The sequence below is a fragment of the Hippopotamus amphibius genome, chromosome 9 (genome assembly GCF_030028045.1).
Source record: "Hippopotamus amphibius kiboko isolate mHipAmp2 chromosome 9, mHipAmp2.hap2, whole genome shotgun sequence".
Lineage (NCBI taxonomy): Eukaryota > Metazoa > Chordata > Mammalia > Artiodactyla > Hippopotamidae > Hippopotamus > Hippopotamus amphibius.
In genome coordinates, this window is record NC_080194.1 from 92,671,414 (window position 1) to 92,692,205 (window position 20,792).

Consider the following 20,792-nt stretch of genomic DNA (forward strand, 5'->3'; position numbering starts at 1 on the left):
AACAGAGCGTGAATATATTTAGTAGGCAAATGTCTACATAAATGCGTTAGTTGCTCATCAAGGACACTATTCTTCTGTGTGGCTCCTTCTGCCCATGAGCCCTGGGGGCAGATCTGCATCTGCTGACATCGCTGCAGGGGGTGGGCCTGGCTGCATCCCATCTGTGTTACCTGCTTTCCCTTCAGGAGTGTGAGCAGCTGCAGAAGATGTACGGGGGGCAGATTGATGAAAGGACCCTGGAGAAGACCCAGCAGCAGCATATGTTATACCAGCAGGAGCAGCACCATCAGATCCTCCAGCAGCAGATCCAAGTAGGCCTTCCCTCTCTGCTCTCTCCAACTCGTGTGGAGTTTGCTCTCAGGCTGATTTGCCTATGAATTTTGGAGGCGATCACACGGGGCAGAGTGGAGTTGAGTTACATGTGTGGTCGCCATGTTTGAGTAAAGGTAATCACACCTCTTGGCGAACAACAAGAGCGTGACTCTCAGTCGCAGATAGTTTCTTCCCTTCCTGAGAACGGCTCTGGGTAACCTTCAAGCTCACGAGTGTTTTTTCTCCTTTCCCACATTTGTTTTAGGATTCTATCTGTCCTCCTCAGCCTTCTCCACCCCTTCAGGCTACGAGTGAAAATCAGCCCGCCCTCCTCACCCACCAGCTCCAGAGGTAATGAATCCGGTTGCCTCGTGCCGAAGCCGTTGGCCTGACTCACGTGGGAGATACTGACTGACTAGCATTCATCTTGGAAGAACCCACTTGAAAAGCAGGGAGACCAGTGTCAATGTTAGCAGCCTCCTAACGTGCTGCCTTCCTGTGCCACTTCATCCTCTTAGCCCCACAGGCAGAGTACTCTGACCCCTAATACAGGAGGCCAGGCACAGGCCCACAGTGACCTCTGCCTGCTTGGGACGTCTGGGAAAATCCGTTGTGGACAGGCTTTAAGTAGACTGTGGTGGGTGGTCTGTGTGTGTGTGTCTAGCCTGGAGGCTTATCTAACCCAAAAAGTAGTTTCTGCCTGTGTATCGAATGGCCGACACTAACTTCAAGGTTATACGGTCACCTCAGGAAAGGTGTTTACTACTCTGGTTCTGTTGTTTTTAAGGTTAAGGATTCAGCCTTCAAGCCCACCCCCCAACCACCCCAACAACCATCTCTTCAGACAGCCCAGTGCCAGCCCTCCGCCCATGGGCAGCGCCATGATGCAGTCTCACGGTGAGTGCAGAGCTCTGTGCCGAGCCCTGGGTGGGTGGCGGGGTGGCAGTGCCCCGGGGGCTGCGCGCGCGCCAGGCTGCCTTGGTTTGACACCTGCTTCTACCACCTCCTTAGCTGTGAGACCGCAGATAAGTGACGTCACTTCTGGGCACCTCCGCTTCCTCAAATGTAAAATAGGGATAGTCGTACTGTTTAATGAATAAATACATATGTTAAGTACTTGGAATAGGCTCTGGAACAAAATAGTTCTCAAAGGTTGACTGTTATTAATGTTTTTCATAAAACCCCCTCCAGCTCTACCACATGAAAGGCTGCTGCCTTTTGTAGTAGCCTCTTGTCATGCCTGGGTTTGGGGACCCACCGGGCACGTGGCTCCTCTCTTGCGGGCGTTTAGATGGAGGTGATGACATGTGCCCTAATCTGCACGGGCCTTCGGAGACCAGCCCTCTGAGGGTTTAGTATTCTAACCACGGAGGATCCCTTAAGTAACATCACTCAGTCTAGATCCCCTGAAGAGTTTGAATTGGTCTCTAGGCCCTTCCTACCCAAAGTGGGCTCCGCAACCAACAATATCAACAGGAAAAGTCGAATCTCAGATCCTATCACAGACCAGCTGAATCAGAATCTGCATTTTAGCAAGCTCCCCAGGCCATCTGTACATGCCGTGGAGTTTGAGAAGCACTGCCCTGGATCAGAGCTACTCAAACACTAATCCACAGACCAGCTTCCGGGCAATTTATTGGAACGATAAATGCTCGGAATTACAAATCACTGAATCCGCATTAGATCCGTGGGTCGGGCCCAGGAGAACCTGTGTTTTCATGAGTTCTCCGGAGGAGTCTTCTGTACCCCGGGGTTGGAGAAGCACTGCTCTGAGTGGTATGCAGTGTCCTCATTGGTTCCCATGACTTCTGACCGGCAGGCAACCTGGGCATCTGGTCACTCTGAGGTTCCTTTCTCTCCAGGTACTGCATCTCCCTCCCAGTTTCAAGGCTTCCCCTCCCGCAGCGCAATCTTCCAGCAGCAGGCTGAGAACTGTTCCCCTCCTCCCAATGTGGCACTAACCTGCTTGGGCATACAGCAGCCTCCCCAGTCACAGCAGGTGACCATCCAAGTCCAGGAGCCCGTTGACATGCTCAGCAGCATGCCCGGGACAGCTGCAGGCTCTGCTGGCCGCAGTGTCTCCATCAGCCCCAGCGCCAGTCAGGTCCAGATGCAGCACCGGACCAACCTGATGGCCGCCTTCAGCTACGGACACCGGCCCTTGTCCAAGCAGCTGAGTGCCGACAGTGCGGAGGCCCACAGGTGAGCCTGCCCAGAGTCACCCAGCCGCCTCTCCAGGCGACCCAGGTGGGAGGAAGCCCCTTAGCAGGGCAAGAGAGGAGGAGGAAAGGAGAAGGGTTCTGACTGGGCGGGGCTCATTTCAGCCTTACTAAAATTGGGGTGGTGGGTTTGGGATAGACTTGAAACCTGTATATTGACCCAGGATCAAAACACTAATGAGACAGAGAAGGAAAGTGACAAAGCTACCTTACCGTGTCTGCAAGGAAGAACATGGCCAATTAGAGGAGTTGCTAAAAATGCCGGTCCCCCTTGTCTGTTCTTTTAGCATCGTTTCTCTCTCTGTCACTCGTATCCTAAGAGGTGGGTACGTTTTAATGGTTCAAGTGAGGTTGCTACCTTCAAGCCAGAGGGGATGGGTGGGGCTGACGCCCACACCCCCTTCTTCCCTGCCGCGGTTCCCTGTACCGGGGGGTTCCTGCCGAGGAAGAGTGGTAGCTGTTCCCCTGGGGAGTCTAGCACTCTTGTCACGTGGATGCCTGGTACTCACTCCCTTTTGTGTCTGCAGCTTGAACGTGAATCGGTTCTCCCCTGCTAACTACGACCAGGCGCATTTACACCCCCATCTGTTTTCGGACGAGTCCCGGGGTCCCCCCAGCAGCTACAGCCCTTCTGCAGGAGTGGGGTTACCTCCCACCCAAGCCCTGAAAGTCCCTCCACTTGACCAGTTCCCCACCTTCCCCCCCAGCACACACCAGCAGCCACCGCACTATACCACGTCGGCGCTGCAGCAGGCCCTGCTGTCCCCCACGCCGCCAGACTACACACGGCACCAGCAGGTCCCCCACATCCTCCAAGGACTGCTCTCCCCCCGGCATTCGCTGGCCGGCCACTCGGACATGCGGCTGCCCCCGGCGGAGTTTGCACAGCTCATCAAAAGGCAGCAGCAGCAGCGACAGCAGCAGCAGCAAGAGTACCAAGAACTGTTGAGGCACATGAACCAGGGGGATGCAGGGAGCCTGGCTCCCGGCCTCGGGGCACAGAGTGTGACAGAGCGCCAGGCTCTACCGTACCAAAACGCTGACTCTTACCACCACCACCACCACACCGGCCCCCAGCATCTTCTGCAAATCAGGGCGCAAGAATGTATCTCACAGGTTTCCTCACCCACCCCGACCCACGGTTACGCTCCCCAGCCGGCGCTCGTGCACTCGGAGAGCATGGAGGAGGAGTGCGCGTGTGAGGGGGCCAAGGACGGCTTTCCGGACAGGAAGAGCGCGAACACGTTGACCAAAGGTTGCCACGATAGCCCCCTGCTCTTGAGTACTGGCGGACCCGGGGACCCTGAGTCTTTACTAGGAACCGTGAGTCATGCCCAGGAGCTGGGGATACATCCGTACCGACAGCCAGCTGCTGCGTTCAATAGAAATAAGGTGTCCAGCCGAGGTAAGAGCCCTGCGACGTCAAGCCCTGGGGCCAGTCTGCCCTCGTTCAGTTAACTAAGCAGCGTTACCTTTTTTCAGCTAGTACTCTGGGTTCCTAAGAGAAAAAAAATTCCTGAGAAGACCTTCAGGACCTTCTAGGGGAGAAGCACGTAGGAAGTGGGTATTTGGTGGGGAAGGGGGGAGATCTGTTTTCAGAATTAAAAGACAGTGATAGAAAATTAACACGTAGATAGGACAGTCAGTAAAATATATTACCTGTTTCCCATGTTCATACCGTGGTTTCTTAGAGTCCAGAATTTCTCGGCTGTCATCAAAACAGCCAGCTTTAACCTCTGCGGTAGAACAGAAGTCAGCCAGTGCTAAGGAAATAGGATTTAGTGTAAATAGTGTTGGACTAAGAGTCAGGGCCCCTCAGTCCTGGACTTGCCTCTGTTACGAATGCATTGACCTTGTCACTTAAACCTCAGGTTCTTATTTCCTCATCTGTGAAAAAGGGCAGGAGGAATAACGGCCCTTTGCAGAGTATTTTTGAAGATTAAAACACACGTATGCGTTTGTGTTTATACATAATGTCTGTGTGTGTGACACGGAGAGAGCGAGAGAGAGGCACATTTCATCATCTGAATGTATGATGTAAATCATTTGCGGTGTTATTATTATTCTGATAACTTTGTTAATAAGTGAAATACAGAATATTACAGCATCATAAGGGACCCCAGGCTATTTCATTTAGTATCACTGTGTAATTAATGAGTACATTCATTTTCATTTGGAAGGAGATTAGGGTTACTGTCAGTAAGTTATACTCAGAAAACACTGCTCTGTTAGTGTCATTGCATTCACCCTGCATGGAATCTGGACTGACATCCGTCCCATCGTCATAGATCTTGGAAACAAGTTTCTCCATAAAACGTACAGCCCTGAACCTGGGCACTTCTCCCACCCTCCCCTTCTTGAAGCTGCCTGCCTCTCCTGCCCTGTCCTTTAAAGTCAGCACACAGAATCTCCTCCTGGGTGAACTGGGCCCCTGGCACAGAGTAGGATGGAAGACCTGGCCCTGAATCAGTTACATGAAGAGGGCTTGGTGCCTTCAGGCTGTGCTCATTAAGCACCGATAGGGGTGCGGTTCTGTAAACCTCCCTTTAAATCCCAGGCTTCTGAGTACATGGGTGCCGTCCAGTTTGAGGGCTGCACCAGTCAGATGTATTGTGTCCACCTGCGGCTGCTGTACTTTTAGGCAGATGTAGGAGGGCGGGAGGTTTCGGAACCAGGTCATGTGTGGATTGGCTGACAGACTTGGGAATGTTTAGACTTGGGAGGAAAAGACTCAGCAGAGCCATCATACCTGTCAGATGGAAAAGAATTAGACTTTTCTGGGTTCATATTATGGGGCAGAACCAAGATCAGGATAGAAGTTGCAGCAGACTTCAACTCCCTGGGGAAGACCTTCATGAGAACTTTCCAGAATAGGCCGCTCAGCAGCCCGGGAGCTTCCTGTGGCTGGGAGTGTTCTAGCAGAGGCAGCTTGACGGCGTCAGGGGTGCTGTGGGCGAGCTTCCTGTGGATGACAGCTTTCACCGGAAAAGGAGGAGAGCTGACCCTTCCATAGTGCTTTTTCCGTGTGCCAGACACCCGATGCTGTTCACACCTAAATTCGTCTAATCCTCGCAACTCTTACTATCCCCATTTTACCAGTGAGACAGCCGAGGCACAGATTAAGTAATGGCCCCCAAGGTCCATAGCTAGCAAGTGGCACTGAGGCCGAGAGCTCCCCGCCTGCCTCTAGCAGACGCTTGCTGAGCGTGTGCTGGGTGTGCGAGGCTCTGAGGGGGAGCGAGCGAGCAAACGGCGCACCCCCACCCCCGACCCTGGGTGGCCATGTGTGAAAATAACTTTTTGAAGTGTTTTTCCTCAAAAATGTTTCTCTCTGAATTCCCTTCACTTTTCCCTTCTACGTGACAGCTACATGCAGAAAGACCGGGGGCTTGAACTCGCCTGTGTCCCCCGCTTTCGGCGGGCTTGCGGGTCTATTTAGTGCCCAAAGGAAGGCAGGACGTGGGGGGTCCAGGTGCTGTGGGAGCACCAGGGGAGGGAGAGGGGGACAGGTTTCCCGCAGTAAGTGACATTTGAGTTGGGTCTTGGTGGACAAAGAGGGGTTTGCCATTTGGATCTAGGGAGAAGCACGAGGAGAGACCAGTGGGTGAGAATATCTCAGGGGTGTTTTGGGTGGAAGCAGGCTGCCTTGGTTGGTTTGAAGGACAGGCTACGTGAAGGAATTAGTAGAAGCTGAGGGCAAAGGTTCCCTGAAATCCAGAGGAGGATCTGCGGCCAGCGGCTCCCCGCAGCTTTACGTCAGCTCGCTTCACTTCAGACCAAAACTTCAGTCAGGATTCTTGTGACAGATCCCCCGCCTCTTCCCCAAGCTGAGTGACTGCGATTACGTCTCCCTCGCCCCCCTCCCTGCCTTCTCACGTCCACCACCGTCGCCGCCATCGGTCCCTGCAAGCATCTCTTCTGGTTTCTGGAAGAATCAAGCCATAAGTACATCCCTGAAGGTTTCAGCTCAGAACTACCCTGTCCTTGTTCCTTACCCCCAGAGTCTCCTTTTTTCTTAAATTTTCTTTTCCTGACCTTTGATACAAGCTTTTCTAGAAGCTGTAATCTTAGCTCCTGCCCTGCTTGCTAGTGTGTGGTGGAGGTGATCCTTCCTGTCTCTGCCCAGTTTACTCTCAACTTACTCTTGACTTAGCCACAGCATATGCCTTTTCTTGACTACTATTCACTTTACCTCTTTCTAACCTCTTTCTACTTCTATTTTGAGACTTTTGGAACCATACATACGATTATCTTCAATGAATAAAGGCCCAAGTTTATTACCATGTGAGTTTAGAACCCAGGATGTGAAATAATGCAAGAGAGAAAAAATGGCTTAGAGAAGCCCAGAGTCACTCCAGAGTTAGCGTTAGAATCCCTCAGGGGATGTACACATGTGTGTTTAAAACTGCCTCTTATCCTGAAGCGTCCGCATTGTCCTTACCGTAAACAGCAGGTGCTTACTCTGTGACCACCCTGGCACATAACCCCTCCTCCCGGTCTTCACCTGCATAGTGAGGGATGTTAGTGAGGTGCCCCCTCCAAGAAGTTGCTTGTAGCATGTGTGCTTCAGGCTTGGTGCCCTCCAGTCAGTTACTCATTTATTTTTCACAACCACCCTGGGCATATATTTTATGATCCCTTTTACAGTAGAAACTAGGCTTCGCAGTCTCTTCCAGCTTTAACCTGACATGATCCGACTCTTTTATTTATTTATTTATTTATTTATTTATTTATTTTAAAATTCATTTATTTTTGGTTGCATTGGGTCTTCGTTGCTGCATGTGGGCTTTCTCTAGTTACGGAGAGCAGAGGCTACTCTTGGTTGCGGTGCGTGAGCTTCTCAGTGTGGTGGCTTCTCTTGTTGCAGAACACAGGCTCTAGGCGTTCAGGCTTCAGCAGTCATGGCACATGGGCTCAGTAGTTGTGGCTCGAGGGCTCTAGAGTACAGACTCAGTAGTTGTAGCACACAGGCTTAGTTGCTCCACGGCACGTGGGATCTTCCTGGACCAGGGATCGAACTTGTGCCCCCTGCATTGGCAGGTGGATTCTTCACCACTGCGCCACCAGAGAAGTCCAGATCCTACTCTTTTAAAACTTGAGAGCTCACAGTTTTACAGCACCAAAGAATCATCAGATAATTTGCCGTTCCTTTAGCCAAGAAAGGGCTGTGGTGCTATTCCCCACCCCACCCCACCCCACAGGCATGTGGGGGCGGTTCGTCCTTGTTTATGTCTTTATGGGAGGCGGCTGCTGCCTGCTTCCTCTCATGACACCTCCATCTCTGTGTAGTCACACACTAGCCCCCAAACACGTCATCTGTTACTTCTACGATAGAACAAATTCAACGAAAATTGAACGACTCGATCACACGAGACTATTTTAGGTCTGATGGGAGATGCAGGGATGAAAGATGGAGAACCTGCCCTCAGGGAGCTTATACTGGAGGGATGAGGGGGAGACAAGCTCATAAACAGCCTTAACATGAAGCGCTATGTCATGAGTGCTGTAAGAGGTATAATTATAACAAGCAGAGCTACCGTCATCTAAAATTTCTTACGGATAGATTATCAGGGATTGCTGATGTGAGTCAAGGAAAATGCAATGCCGTCCTGTCAGCGGTCACAGTTACCTATTTCTTTTATGGCCGTTTGCCACCAGCCAGTGCAGGGCCAGGCACTGCCAGAGCGCTGAGCAGGCAGCTTGCCAAGGGTCTGTCTGAAACGTGTAGCAGTTTCAGGGCTAGACATGCCCTGTGCTGCCTGTAGTTTCCCTAGCTGCCACTCCAGAAATAGCAGTAAGCTTTATCTTCCCTCTGTAGTATTACATACACTTGATTTCTTTTTCTTTTTCTTTTTTTTTACTTTGCAAATAAATATGGTAGCATAACCAATTTACACAGTGAGATTACCAGCTTGAACTCACAAAGAAAACCACATCCTCTTCTCGGAGCCTCGGCAGCTTCAGCAGCATCGGTGGACTTCAGGCCTCGTAGAGGGGTCAAATGATGACAGACTGGCAGGGTTCACCGCTCAGAACCTTTACGAGGGAGATGCACAACATGTCATTTCTCTTTTTTTCTCTTAAATCCCAGTAAATGAGTAAGGACAAGTCAACATTGACAGGTCAATAGAGAGTTGTGCAAGCTGCCCCGGTTCCCTGGGCGGGCGGGTGGTATGCATTGTGTCCATCTGTGTATTTTTCCCTTCGCGTGATCAGATGATCATCCTCCCCTCGGTACCCTCTCAGCTTTACCTGGGTAAACACCCGAGCATTCTGCTTTCAGGAGCCTTCTTTCTGCATTATTGATACATCCTTTGGTGGGCTTGACAGTTCCTCCACCTGCTGAATTGGCATAAAGGATGCCAAAGATTTGAGCCTCAATTTCATGTCCCTTGGTCAATGGGTTGGTCTGTTTACACGCACCCTCCCCTCCCCAACAACTGGTCAGTGGGTCTCATCTATAGAGTGTCACAAGGGACTTCTAAACTCGGGACTCAGCATTCTTACTCAAAATAACACTTTCCTTGTATGTAGTCCTTTACCGTTTATTAAAGACCCTTACACATGTGTTAGCTCTTGCGCCTGCAAACAACCGTCATTTTTCAGAGGGAAACTGAGGTTAGGAGAGATTCAGTGACTTACTCAACTTCGCACACTGTTTGTGAAGGAGTTGGAACCTGACTTCAAGTTTCCTGATTTCCTGCTGTTATATTCTTCCCTTTTCGCTTCCTTGCCTCCCGTTCTTCCCCTTCCAAGCGTATCTGCCAAGCGAAAGATGCCAGCCCTCCTCGCTCTTTGACTTGTGAATTATACTGAAATTTGAACAGACAGAGCCTGGTTTGTTACCCAACTCCTATTAATAGCCTTCTTTCTCGTCTAGTTTCGTTTGTTTGTTTGGGGTTTTTTGTCTTTTTGGCTGCACCTTGAGGCTTGCAAGATCTTAGTTCCCTGACCAGGGACTGAATCTGGGCGCTCGGCAGCGAGAGCTCAGAATCTTAACCACTAGACTGCCAGAGAACTCCCTTTCGTCTAGTTTTTAACTTACATTTGTCACTCCTAAACCAGAGGCTTCTTTCCTGGAAATTAAAGTTTCATTGACTCACTTGTTCACTTACCTATGGGTAAAATTTCCCCATAATTCTGGAAGTAGGATTCTGTGATAAAATCATTTTCTTCTTTGTTTTTGTCAACGGGTTCCTTGTGCCCCAACCACTCAGAAATAACATCTCTGAAATGAGTGTAAGTAATACCAGTCTTTAGTGTGCTCTTAACAGAGTATCAAGCTCAAGTAACCCCTTAACGTACCTGCGGAGTAAATCCTATCTTGCAGGTGAAGAGACTGAAACCCAGTGAAGTCCGGTAACTTGCCCAGGAGCCCCCTCCTCAGGAATCCTGGCACAGCCAGGATCCAACCCAGGGCTTGCAGACCTGCGAGCTAGTGCTTCTGAGCTCTAGGACCGGCAGTCAGTAGGGCTCGTCATGTGATTTGTTTTGGCACTCTCAGGTGTATTGGCACTGGACCCAGAGGCTGTGAAGAGAGCAGACTAGGTGGCCAGAATCCATGGGACCTTCCCAAAGGCAGGGCCAGAGGGCGAGTGGGTGTTTGGGTTTGGAGAAACCCCATTCTCAGGAATAAAAATAGATTTTAAAAAGAGGTGGGTGGGGGCAGGGAGACTTAGCATACACATGAGACGCACACATGGAGGCCCCTGGAGGAGGGGGAAGGAACGAAGCATCAAGAACAGGACCTAGGCATGTTGTCAGCCTCGCCACTTCCTCACGTTTGATGATCATCCTTTAAACATCATTAAACAGGAGAGCTCTCGTGTTTGTCTTTGGGAGAGCAAGGAGGTGCAGCTCATGAAATTTGCATCCAGCTCTGTAGTCCAGAAAAAAGGAGCCCCAAGCAATTGAGTGGGTGGGGTTAGCTATCAAAGAAGAAAGTATAGGCACTAGAAAATACTCTGGAAAAGAAAGAAACAGCTATCCGTGTTGCTTCCTGGCAAAGCAGACTCGAGAGCCGGTCCCTCACCCCGCAGGGGCAGCCTTGCACCACTTCCTGCCAGTGGGCTTTTGTTTTGACCCTGTGGCCAGCACGTGAGCGGTGCCCGCTGAGAGGAATTGGGCTGGGTTGGTAGGATGGCTGACCTAACCCCACAGAGCAAGTCCTGGCCTAGGCTTTCTTTTATCTTCCTCTCTCTGTTGGCTTTTAGCTTTCAGTAGCAGAAGAGGTAGCTTCTGGCTCTTCCTTCGCTCAAAGAACTTTCAGAAGATTTCTCACTTCGTGTTTGGTAGTTTGGGAGCTCCCACGCCTCCTGCCTTTCTCCAGAGGGCTTTGCATCACCAGCTTCGTGCATGTCATTGCGTTCCCCTCCCTTCCCATCCTGCCTTGGCCCCTAGGCCCAGGCCTCCCCTCGGTGGTTAAGGACACCATTTGAATGTAGAGACCTGAAAGCCTTTACCCATCACTCAAGCAGCACGTTTTACTTTCATTATTCACATAGATACTGGGATGGTACAGTTAGCATTAGGACTGTGTTTCCTATTAAAATTTGTTTAAAAACCTGGTCTCGCCAAGGTACCGTTGATCAGGAGTTAAGCCCAGTAGTTGCCAGGAAGCTTTAACCCAGAAAAACCAACCAAGCAAAGAAAACATATGTTCAAGTGCTAGGCTCTTAAGGACTGGAGCCAGGAGGGCCACCAGGGGGATCCTGTCAACTTAGACGTGGCCCTGGTATTCCTCTTGAGCATCCTTGGTCAAGAAGAACTATTCAGTCTTCATGAATCCCTGTTTCTCTCCAAAATCCAGTCCACGGGGTTGCGTGACTCTGACGGGTGACTAACCCATATTAAGAGGGTTTATTAATATCAGTTAAAGAGCTTATTATTAAACACTGGGAAGAGGACAATATTCTGGAATAGCGAAGGCTCACAGACTGCAGAATATACAGTTCTCGTCCTCAAAGAATTTACAGTTTAGTATGAAAAATTAAGACAAGTACACAATTGAAGACAGTGCCGGGAATAATGTTAGACTAATCAGAGTCCAACAAAGTCTTCTGACATTTAAAGGAAGGAAAGGTCTGTTTCTGTTTGAAAGGGAACGTTTCATAAAAATGATAACATTTGAGGTGGCCCTAGACGGATGAGCGGATTGAGAGTGGCAGGAGTAGAAGTAGAAGGATCAAGCATTTCCAGACAGAGAGCAGTGAGAGCACATGCACGGAACTGTGAGTGGTCCCATTTGACCAGAGCTTAGAATGCAGGCGAGAGTCACGTGGGATACTCACTGGAAGAGAGGCTGGGCCGCTGTTGTGAAAATGAGGGGTTCGGGCTCCCCTATAGAAAGGTTAATCTTTGTAGGGCAGTGGTAGAGGGGTGGTTAGGAGGCTATTATAGTGCTCCAGGCAAGAGGTAACAGGACGTAAGTGGAAGTAGTGAGACTGGAAAGAAAGGGACTGAAGTGACCCACATTGGAGAGGCAGATTCTTCAGACTTAAGATGATGTGGAACCAGGAGTCAGGAATCAGTAGGGACTCTGCAAGCTCATGCCCAGAAGAGGAGTAGAGTAGGCACCAAAACCAGGGCATCTGAAAGAGGAGCTGGCTGTGGGGCAAGCTGGTGAGTTTAGAATTGGACATGCTGAGTGTTGGATGTTGGTTAGCCCTCCAGGGAAGGATGGCTAGTAAATAGTTAGGATTTGGGATCTGGGGCTTAACAGAGCACGTAAGTAACTCTTTGCATAGAAGCAGTGTAGTTGAAGTGGTGAGAGTAAGTGTGCCAGAGTGAGTGTGGGCAGGGAGAGCTGGTCAACGATGGAAATGTAAAGAGTGGGGGAGCCACGGCAGGAGCTGGGGTCTGCAGTTGGAGGAGGAGAGGAGAGGACTGGGTGGTGGACGAAGGGGAAGCCAAGGAAGGAGAGAGAGGCATCCACAGGACGGAGGCCATCCTGCCGGGCTAGAGGTCCTGAGAGCTCCAAGAATGATCCTTGTGTGCATCTACATTTGGGAACATAGCACTGTCAAATCAACAGAGAAATGAAGGAAAAAGAAAAGGTTCCACGTGACCCAGCCAACCCCTGATACGTGGGATTTTTTTTTTTTTCTCTGAAGGGTATGATCCCTGCAGAGAGAGGCTAGGCTCTGCTATAGGACTTGGGGTTGGCAGGCTGGCCAGGCTCCTCCGGCTGCGGATTCGCAGAGAGCGCGCAGGCGGTCCTCACCGTTGCCCGCTGTCCCTTGCAGGACGTTTCTTTGGTGAGATTGACAGTGTTGGGAGAAGTTCTAGGTCTGCTGACCCTGTTTCGCTCTGTCTCCTCAGAGTCTGTCCTAGGGAACTGCATGGAGAGAAGTTCTCCAGGACAAGCAATGGAGCTGCCAGATCACAACGGACTTGGGTACCCAGCACACTCCTCCGTCAGCGAGCACCACAGGCCCCGGGCCCTCCAGAGACACCACACGATCCAGAACAGTGATGACGCTTACGTACGTGGCCCCTCCTGCTTCTCAGAAGTGGGATCCTTGAAAACAGACCTTAGGAATGTGGGGAAGCATCTCCCCTCATGCTTCTCAGCCAGAGTCCAGCACGTCTGGGCACTAGTGGGGCGTGTCTCTGAGTCACCCGTAGCAGCCAGCCCTGAACCACAAGAGACTGTGTGTAGAGTCTAAACCCACCACTTGAGGCTGAGGAATCAAGCAGTCGCCATCTGTTGCCTCTAGTCTTAGTTACTGAGTGTCTCCCCAGACAGTCTCGACTCAGGCCCCAGCAGGTGAGCCTTCAGGCTCTTGGTTAGTTTTCTGGCAGCTGCACCGAATTTATTCAGATAAGGGAGCGAATCCACTCGACAAAGCTTTGTTTCCTTAGGGCAGACTCCTAGGCGGCACTAATAGAGCAGCAGCCAGCCACACGTGGCTTGTCAGTTGTAAATGTAATTAAAACAAAATAAAATTTAAAACTGAGTTCTTCAGTCACGCTAGTCACATTTCAGGGCTCAATAGCCACTTGTGGCTGGTGGCTTCGAATTGGACAGGGCAGATAGAGAACATTCCTGTCCTCGCAGAGAGTGCTATTGGATGCTGCTGTCCTAGGACAGACTCCTCGTGGTGATGAGATGGGTCATAAACCTGGTGTTGGAATGCCATGTAGATGTCAAGGGCATCTGACCACCAGCTGAGATTCACTGTGTCCTTCCTTTTCCACCCCATCCCCACCCGCAGCCTCAGCTTCCTGCATGGTCACCACTGCAGCCTCCCCCTTTGGATGGCCCTGCAGAGGAAGGGGCTCTGGGTGGTAGTACTTGGGACGGGTGCTTGAGGCCGTCCGTTGCCTGGGCTCTTTTGGAGGGCACAGCTGTCCCTAAGGGTCCCTGAGAGTGGCATGTTTTCCGATCTCCTTACTTCTTTTCCAAATTGTTTTCTGCAGGTGCAGCTGGATAACTTGCCTGGCATGAGTCTCGTGGCTGGGAAAGCACTTAGCTCTGCCCGGATGTCAGATGCGGTTCTCAGTCAGTCCTCGCTCATGGGGAGCCAGCAGTTCCAGGATGGGGAGAGTGAGGGTGAGGGGCGTTATGCATGGGGCACCCCGGAGAAGGTCCTGCTGGGGCCCCCCCTTCCATCTTTGCCAGGGACTGCTCCCATCTTGTATAAACAGCCCACAGGAAGCCACGGCATCCCCAAGGGGTTGTGGACACAACACAACCTTTCCCCACTTCTCTTCCACCAAGTGTGAGGGCAGGAAGGAGCACACCTGCTGGATTGAGTGCAGGGGCCTCACACTTCTTCTGTAATGCTTCGTTAAGATGCTCCTTCAGTAACTCTTGTTCTGGTTCTGATTAGAGGGCACTGTGTCCTAAAGTCTCCTCCCATTGGAACCAGTAGAGGGAGGGTATAATTGTTGATATAAAGCTCAGGCCCTGGATTGGGCAAGTCTGCAGTAAATCCCGACTGCCCTTTATAAGCCTCCACAGGTTAAGGCGCTTAACCTTTCTGAGCACCAAGGTCCTTCTTTGTAAAGTGACAGAAACAGTAGAGCCCGTGTCCTAGGTCGTGCTGTGAGCATTCACTGGCTTAGGGAGTTCAAAGTGCTCAGGCCAATGCCCCCAAGCACAGAGCGTGCCCAGGAGTCAGTGTCTGCCAGCCGCGAGGGTGTGTTTCACACCACAGGAGCTGACGGTGCTTGGCGGTGGGAAACGGTAAAGGAAGAGGGAAAAAGGGACGCTAACAGCCACGGTCACTAACCAAGCCAAGGGCCGGCTCTGAGCTAGAATTCGGGGCTGGGAGTCAGGCTACAGAAGGTTCAGACTCCTCTTCCTTCTCTCTCTACCTCTTGCCCACCTCCTGGTCCCCCCACCCCTAGCTCCCTGCAAATCTCCCATGTGTTTTCTGGTCTTGCAGAATGCGGGGAGAGTCTTGGCGGTCACGAGCACCCAGACCTGACTGATGGCAGCCAGCATTTAAACTCTTGCTACCCATCCACATGTATCACAGACATACTGCTCAGCTACAAGCACCCCGAGGTCTCCTTCAGCATGGAACAGGCAGGCGTGTAGCAAAAGGTGGACAGTGAGTATCACCCTGGCCGGGGCCAGGCCAACCCTTTGGTCCAGTGTCAGCTCCTGATCCCATCAGGAGATTCCTTCCATGTGAACTTGAGCCAGTGAAGTTGACAACACGACTTTTCCCATCATGGTCTTTGTATCTTCCTGCTCCTTCACTGAGCATTATGCTAGTTGGTTGGCAGCTGGATGGGGGCGTATAGAAGAAATGCTGGCCACAGCCCCTGGGTTGAAGTATGGGGGCTAAGACATGTTATAGGTGCCATAGCCTTCACAGAGTAATAAGTGAGCTATAGCTTCAGAGAACAGATGGGCCCTCTGGCCAGGGTAATGGAAAAGGAGGTGGTCCTTGAACTCAGCCCTGAAGGGTGAAATTCAGCAAGAAAACATGTCCAGCCAGATTTTTTTAAGGCTGTGCTGCAAGTGGCAAAATATTTCAGAAGCATGTGGTCAGAGGCCAGCAGTAGGAAATGGGTGAACTGGCCAGTCTGGCTGGAGTAATGCCTAAACATACATAGCAGGTAGTATCGGTTCTGTCTCTGAAAATTCATTGACAGAAAAAGCTTGATGAAAGTTAAGCCACCTGGCAAATCCATATCAGAGCCTCAATATGGCAACACTCTTAAAATATCTGAGGTAAAATGAACCAGTTCAGGGTTGTTGTTTTTTTTTTTTAACTTTTCAACAGAATATTTGAGTCTTTCTGTTTTCAGGCTAATTCTGTGTCTGCTCTGTTTGCAGGTTTGTGTACAGCGCAGGAGTGAAAAGGTTGACTTTAAACCGACAGTATCTAGCAGCATTGCGCCAAATCGCCCTTGTGTCTCCCTCCACCCAGAACGTCAGCTCCTTTCCTCACACTTGGGTCATCAGTGTGCTGTTCTTTTGGGTTCTGAGGGGGGTTTTGCCACGTTCGCCTGTATGACCAAGTCACCAAGGAAATAAACAGGAAATCCATTCGCCACCTTTTGTGAAAGTGTATTTGGTGTATTTGAGTTGGTGGTTTTGTTTGGTTTTGGTTTGGGTTATTTTTGGTTGTTTTTGTTTTTTTTGTTTTTTTAAGTATGTTTTCTTTTGGAGGTGGTTTTCTTTGCTTTTTTCTTTCTTTCTTTCCTTTTTTTGAGACAGAAGAGCAAAGCAGTTAGTGTATGGTGGCCAGGGGCACAGAGCCACGCCCCCTCCCTGGCCTCCGCCCGCAGAGCGCCCTCCAGTCCCTGCACTGCTCTTCTGCAGGAGCAAAAGCTAGAGGGTAACATCCTCTGGAATCTTAGCGGCTGCAGAGAGAGACAGAGGAAGGGATGATAGCCTTTGGCCCTTGGAGAACAAAAAGAGAAACCCCAAGCCTGGAACCTGGAGGGCTCCTTCCCGCTGGGATCCACTGAAAAACACGTCTGGCCCAGCCAAGGTCACATGGGAACGTTAGCACGGAGGCTGCGAGCGGCCTGGTGTTGAGGGGTTGCCAGTTAGAACGTCTGTTTGGTGTGTAACTCATCTCCCCTCTTGTAACCTGGAAAGTTGGTTGGTTGCCTTTATCATCCTGCTGGTTCTACCCATGGACTGAACACCCAACAGTGGTATACTATGCTTTCGTGTCACCGTCCGTTCTCATTTTATATTGTGCTATGACAAGGATTGTTTCTCCACATAGATGTATATATATGGATGTATATGTATACACACATGCATACATATATATAATGCTGTTCCCTTTCAGCCTCTTCGTCACAGGCAAGAAGAACAGGAGGCTGTCTTGGGTCCTGCCTCTCTCCTAACCTTCTCCTTCTCCCTGGGCATCCTCAGCCCCTATTTTAATTCTTGATCATGTAGGAATTGTTTTTGGTAAATGTTGATATTATTGTTATTATTATTGTTATTATTATTATTAATAAAGAAAAACAAAAGGAATTTTTGTTTAAAAGAGAAATGTTTAACCAGATTCTGTTCTATTTGAATTGTAACTTGCACCTTTTGTTCAAAGTATTTTATTTAGACCTTGTAATTGTGAACAGTTCCCACTCGTGCCAGTGACAGATGTAGTGGTCTCCCTTCCCCCAGCTCAAGCACTGCATATGCAATAGCTGTCATCCGTGTCATCATCTTTATTTTTCTTCACTGTTAGAAACCAAAGTCTTCTCTGCTGGCTGGGGGCTGACAGAGGAAATGGGTTATCGCCTTTCGGTCTTCAAAACAAGGAAGAGATGTTAAACATTCTGACTCTTGATCCGCTTTTCTGGGAAAGCAGAGTAAGAGGTCCCCCAGTCCCTCCTAGTCTTTCATCCTGAATTTGCACAGAAGAAAGCGGGTGCCCAGCATGGCCATCCTGGTGTTGCTTCCGGATCCCCGTGCAGCTTGTCCTTCTCACTGATGTTGGCAGCTCAGCCCCTGGACCCGGTATCCCTCGAGTGGGTTTCTGTAGTGCAAGAGCCTTTCTTGGGATCTCTCCGTGTTTCCGTGGTCCCCAAACCCCCTCCACTTGGTGGAGCCACCAACTACTCACCTTCTGGAAGCATCCGAGAAAGCCCGAACAGCCACTGTTGACTTCTCTGGGCTTGTTGCAACTCCAATGCACCCGGCCCCCAACCACATGCTCAGCCTGTTCTTTCACGGTACTGATGGACGAGCAGACTGCCGCCCCCCAGTGACCACCCAGACGAAAGCCAGTGAGCCTATTAACCGTGCCATCTTGCGAACTACACTTTTAAAAAATCATTGCTTTGTATTGTAGTAACCAATATGCGCAGTATATGTTGAATGTATATGAATATACTTTCCTATTTCTGTTCTTTGAAAACGTCAGAGTATTTTTTTTCTTTCTCATTTATGTTGAACTAAAAAAGGATTAAAAAAAAATCTCCAGACCCAAGTTGCAGTAAGACCTTTAGTCGTTTTTTGGTAGGCACTTACGACTTAGTAACCTGGTCGGACAGGAGGGGGTTGTGGAAATTAACACCTGACTATGATCTTCTGATATGTTACTTGCCTTGTGGTTCGGAGTCTAGTTGGGAGAGGCATTCAGGCTGGAAGCTGGCACGCTGGAGGCGGAGGACATGTAGGGTGGGGCTTTGAGCAGTGCTTTATCTCACCCCGCCTTGCGAGACGAGCATTCTCTAGAAGCCTGAACGCTGGGTCATCAGGTATCTGGCCTGGACTCTGCCCCCTGAGAAGGCAACATCAGAGTTTGCTGAGTCGGATGGAACACAGATTCATTGAGAGGGTGCTTTTGAAGGAGCAGAAGGAGGACCTCAAAGAGTTGACACAGGCTGGTGCCTTTATGGGGTGACCTTGGTCAGCCTGGTGATATGATCAACTCAAAGTGTCAGGACAGAAGGGGACTTCCGCTATAATTTCCCCCTGTTTCCACATCTGGACTTCAGAGGGCAGGGTAGAATTTCTAGCAGGGTCCCAGCCATGGCTAACAGCTGATGGATGGCCTTCTATGAAGAACGATTACTAAAGCTGGAAATACTGAGTCTGCAGAAAGAAGAGCGAGAGGAGGAAGTCCGCGGTGGACCAAAAAGTCGCTGTGCGACGGTGTAGGACAGAAAAGAGCCTTCTCAAGAAGGGTCTTCTAGAAATCATCTGAGTCTGTACACACTCCCACGGAAGGCTGGGAGTGTCTCTGAAACCAAACAGCGATAAACCCAGATGCCTTCAAACAGTTTGTAAGAACTCTTGTGCGAGGTGCCACGCCCTCCTGAAGGCAGCCAGGATGCCTCTGAGATGAGCTCAGGGGCATCAGGGCCTGACCTCCTGGATACAGACCCTGAGGTCTGAGCTCTGGCAGCCTTGCTGACAGATCCTTACTCATCTTTCTGACTCTGTGGTAGCCACCCCCACCTCCCCCGCTCCACCACCTGCACAGATCAAGAATTCGAAAGGCTGTGTGCCTGCCGAGGAGCCAGGCCTCTGCTCCTGCTCTGTCATCACCTTAGTCTCCAAAGCAGGAGGGCAGGAGAGAATCTTGGCTGCCTGCAGTGCCCTGCCCTGGGCTCTAAATTGGGATCTGTCACCAGCAGCTGCAACAACATTGCCATATAGTGAATAGTGGTGGTGGTCGTGGGCATCTCTCTCCCCTGATCAGTCCAAACTTCCCTAATCTCAGGCCTCCCATCCCGCCCTGCACCATGTGCTTTCAGAGTAAATGTTCTGAGCAGGGCCCATGATACAGGGTCAAGCCCTCAAGACTCCCGTGTCTCCTCTCCAGGCCCGCTCCTTCAGGTGACCCTCTGCCTCCCTGGTGGCCCTTCCTTTGGTTGCCAGTGTGGTTCACTGAGAAAATACTTGTTGAGTGTCTGTCATGTGCCAGGCCTAGCAGGGGACAGAGTCCTCCTAGTGCAGACTGAGCAGTACGATGTTGAGACATCAACTGTGAAATGAGTGGCCAGTCATTCTGAGCAAAATCTACTCCTGCAGCCAGCCAGCCACACTCCCGCACGTGCCAGGGGACCCACTTCAGGAACAGTCACTCTGGAGACTCCCCAGCTCAGGGGAAGAGGGTGGTAGGACTAAGGGTCAACGGTGGGGGGGCCCTGCACCCGCTCAACAGCTAGTCCAATCCAGGCGCTTGGCACCTCTGACAATGACTGGCTGGACCCCAAGTCTGGTTCTGAGATGCGCTCCGTTTGCTCTTGCTAGCGGTTTTCCCATAGGCCTCTGTCCAGAAAGACTCCCTTCTCCAAAATATTAGTAATGAGGGGCTCGGGCTGGTGTAAGCCAAATATCTTACAATGAGATAGAGTAGACACACTGGTGAATAGTATATTTAAAAAGGAAGCTTCTGGCTTGGTAAGATGCTATCAAACAAGGGCTATGGGCGTCAGGGGCGTGGTTGTTGTTGGCCGACAGGCAACCATCAGAGAGCCAGAAGCAGCCCCCCTGACTCCCTTCCTGCCCGCACCAAACACTAGTGGCTGAAGGATGCAGGGCAGCTCTTAGCAGCTCCCAGCTGCAACCTTCTCACAGGCCAACAAGGAGAATATCTGGCCAGCTGGCCTTAAAGGGACAAACTGAGTTCATAGTGAAATTGCTTTGGCCACTAAAGAACTGCTGATGTCAGATCCTAGGTTTGCTATAGTCATTTCAGTGATGGACCAAGGAGCAGGGCAAAAGAGTGCCCAAGTGGTAAGCTTCTAAGGTCCCCGTGTGCTGGCTGGAAGGCGCTCTACCTCACCTGTCCCCCGCAACAGGAAGGAACCGCTCCTGTCTTGAGACACCCCTGAGCTGCCCCAGCAGGGGACTGGCCTCCCTCCCACTCTGTAGGCAACATGCAGGGAGCTGGGCTGGCCAAGGGCACAGAGTCCCTCTCTGCTGCGTCCACAGAGCCTTGGGGGTGGGTCAGTCCCTCATCTCGGCATCTGCACGTCAAGGCCACGCAGAGAAAATGTGATTCCTCACCATCCCCACTTCTGCCGCCAGAAACTGAGGTCATAGTTCTGGTCTGACAGTGCAAGTGTGCTCACTGGGAGCTGGGGGACAGGATGCCAGAAACTGGGATTCTGGGACGCAGAATACTTTGTTTACTAAGTGCCAGGTACCTTTCAGTTTTGCCACACGTGTTCAAATTTAGTGCTTAACACAACATAAATTTATTATCTGACAGTACAGCTCTGGAGGTCAAAAGTCCGAAACAGGTCACACTAGTCTTTAAGCATGATGTCAGCAGAGCTGTATTCTTCCTAGAGGCTCTAGGGAAACTCTGCTTCTTTGGCTCT

General features: G+C 50.6%; 1 protein-coding gene and 1 long non-coding RNA gene across 10 annotated transcripts in view; one reads left to right on the plus strand and one right to left on the minus strand.

Annotated features, from left to right (window-relative positions):
• The window catches only part of SIK3 (SIK family kinase 3), a 295,319-nt gene extending 279,259 nt beyond the window's left edge, over positions 1–16,060 (plus strand). For 7 of the 8 annotated variants that reach the window (XM_057747818.1, XM_057747824.1, XM_057747819.1 and 4 more), the window contains 9 exons: positions 186–311; positions 578–663; positions 1,100–1,209; positions 2,175–2,514; positions 3,059–3,936; positions 12,852–13,015; positions 13,953–14,085; positions 14,924–15,091; positions 15,826–16,060. In XM_057747818.1, coding sequence (XP_057603801.1) covers positions 186–311; positions 578–663; positions 1,100–1,209; positions 2,175–2,514; positions 3,059–3,936; positions 12,852–13,015; positions 13,953–14,085; positions 14,924–15,078 — 1,992 coding nt within the window. In that variant the 3' untranslated portion in view covers positions 15,079–15,091; positions 15,826–16,060. The remainder of the gene's footprint in view (positions 1–185; positions 312–577; positions 664–1,099; positions 1,210–2,174; positions 2,515–3,058; positions 3,937–12,851; positions 13,016–13,952; positions 14,086–14,923; positions 15,092–15,825) is intronic. The other variant, XM_057747817.1, reaches the window with a different exon arrangement.
• On the minus strand, positions 7,293–9,974 carry LOC130860061 (uncharacterized). 2 transcript variants are annotated; one of them, XR_009055365.1, is made up of 5 exons: positions 9,837–9,974; positions 9,647–9,759; positions 8,784–9,343; positions 8,454–8,567; positions 7,293–7,856 (listed from the first exon to the last, which is right to left on the minus strand). It is a non-coding gene; the product is annotated as an uncharacterized LOC130860061 (long non-coding RNA). The 2 variants fall into 2 exon arrangements; XR_009055364.1 differs by having other exon boundaries at positions 8,454–9,343.
• Positions 16,061–20,792: the final 4,732 nt, after the last annotated feature.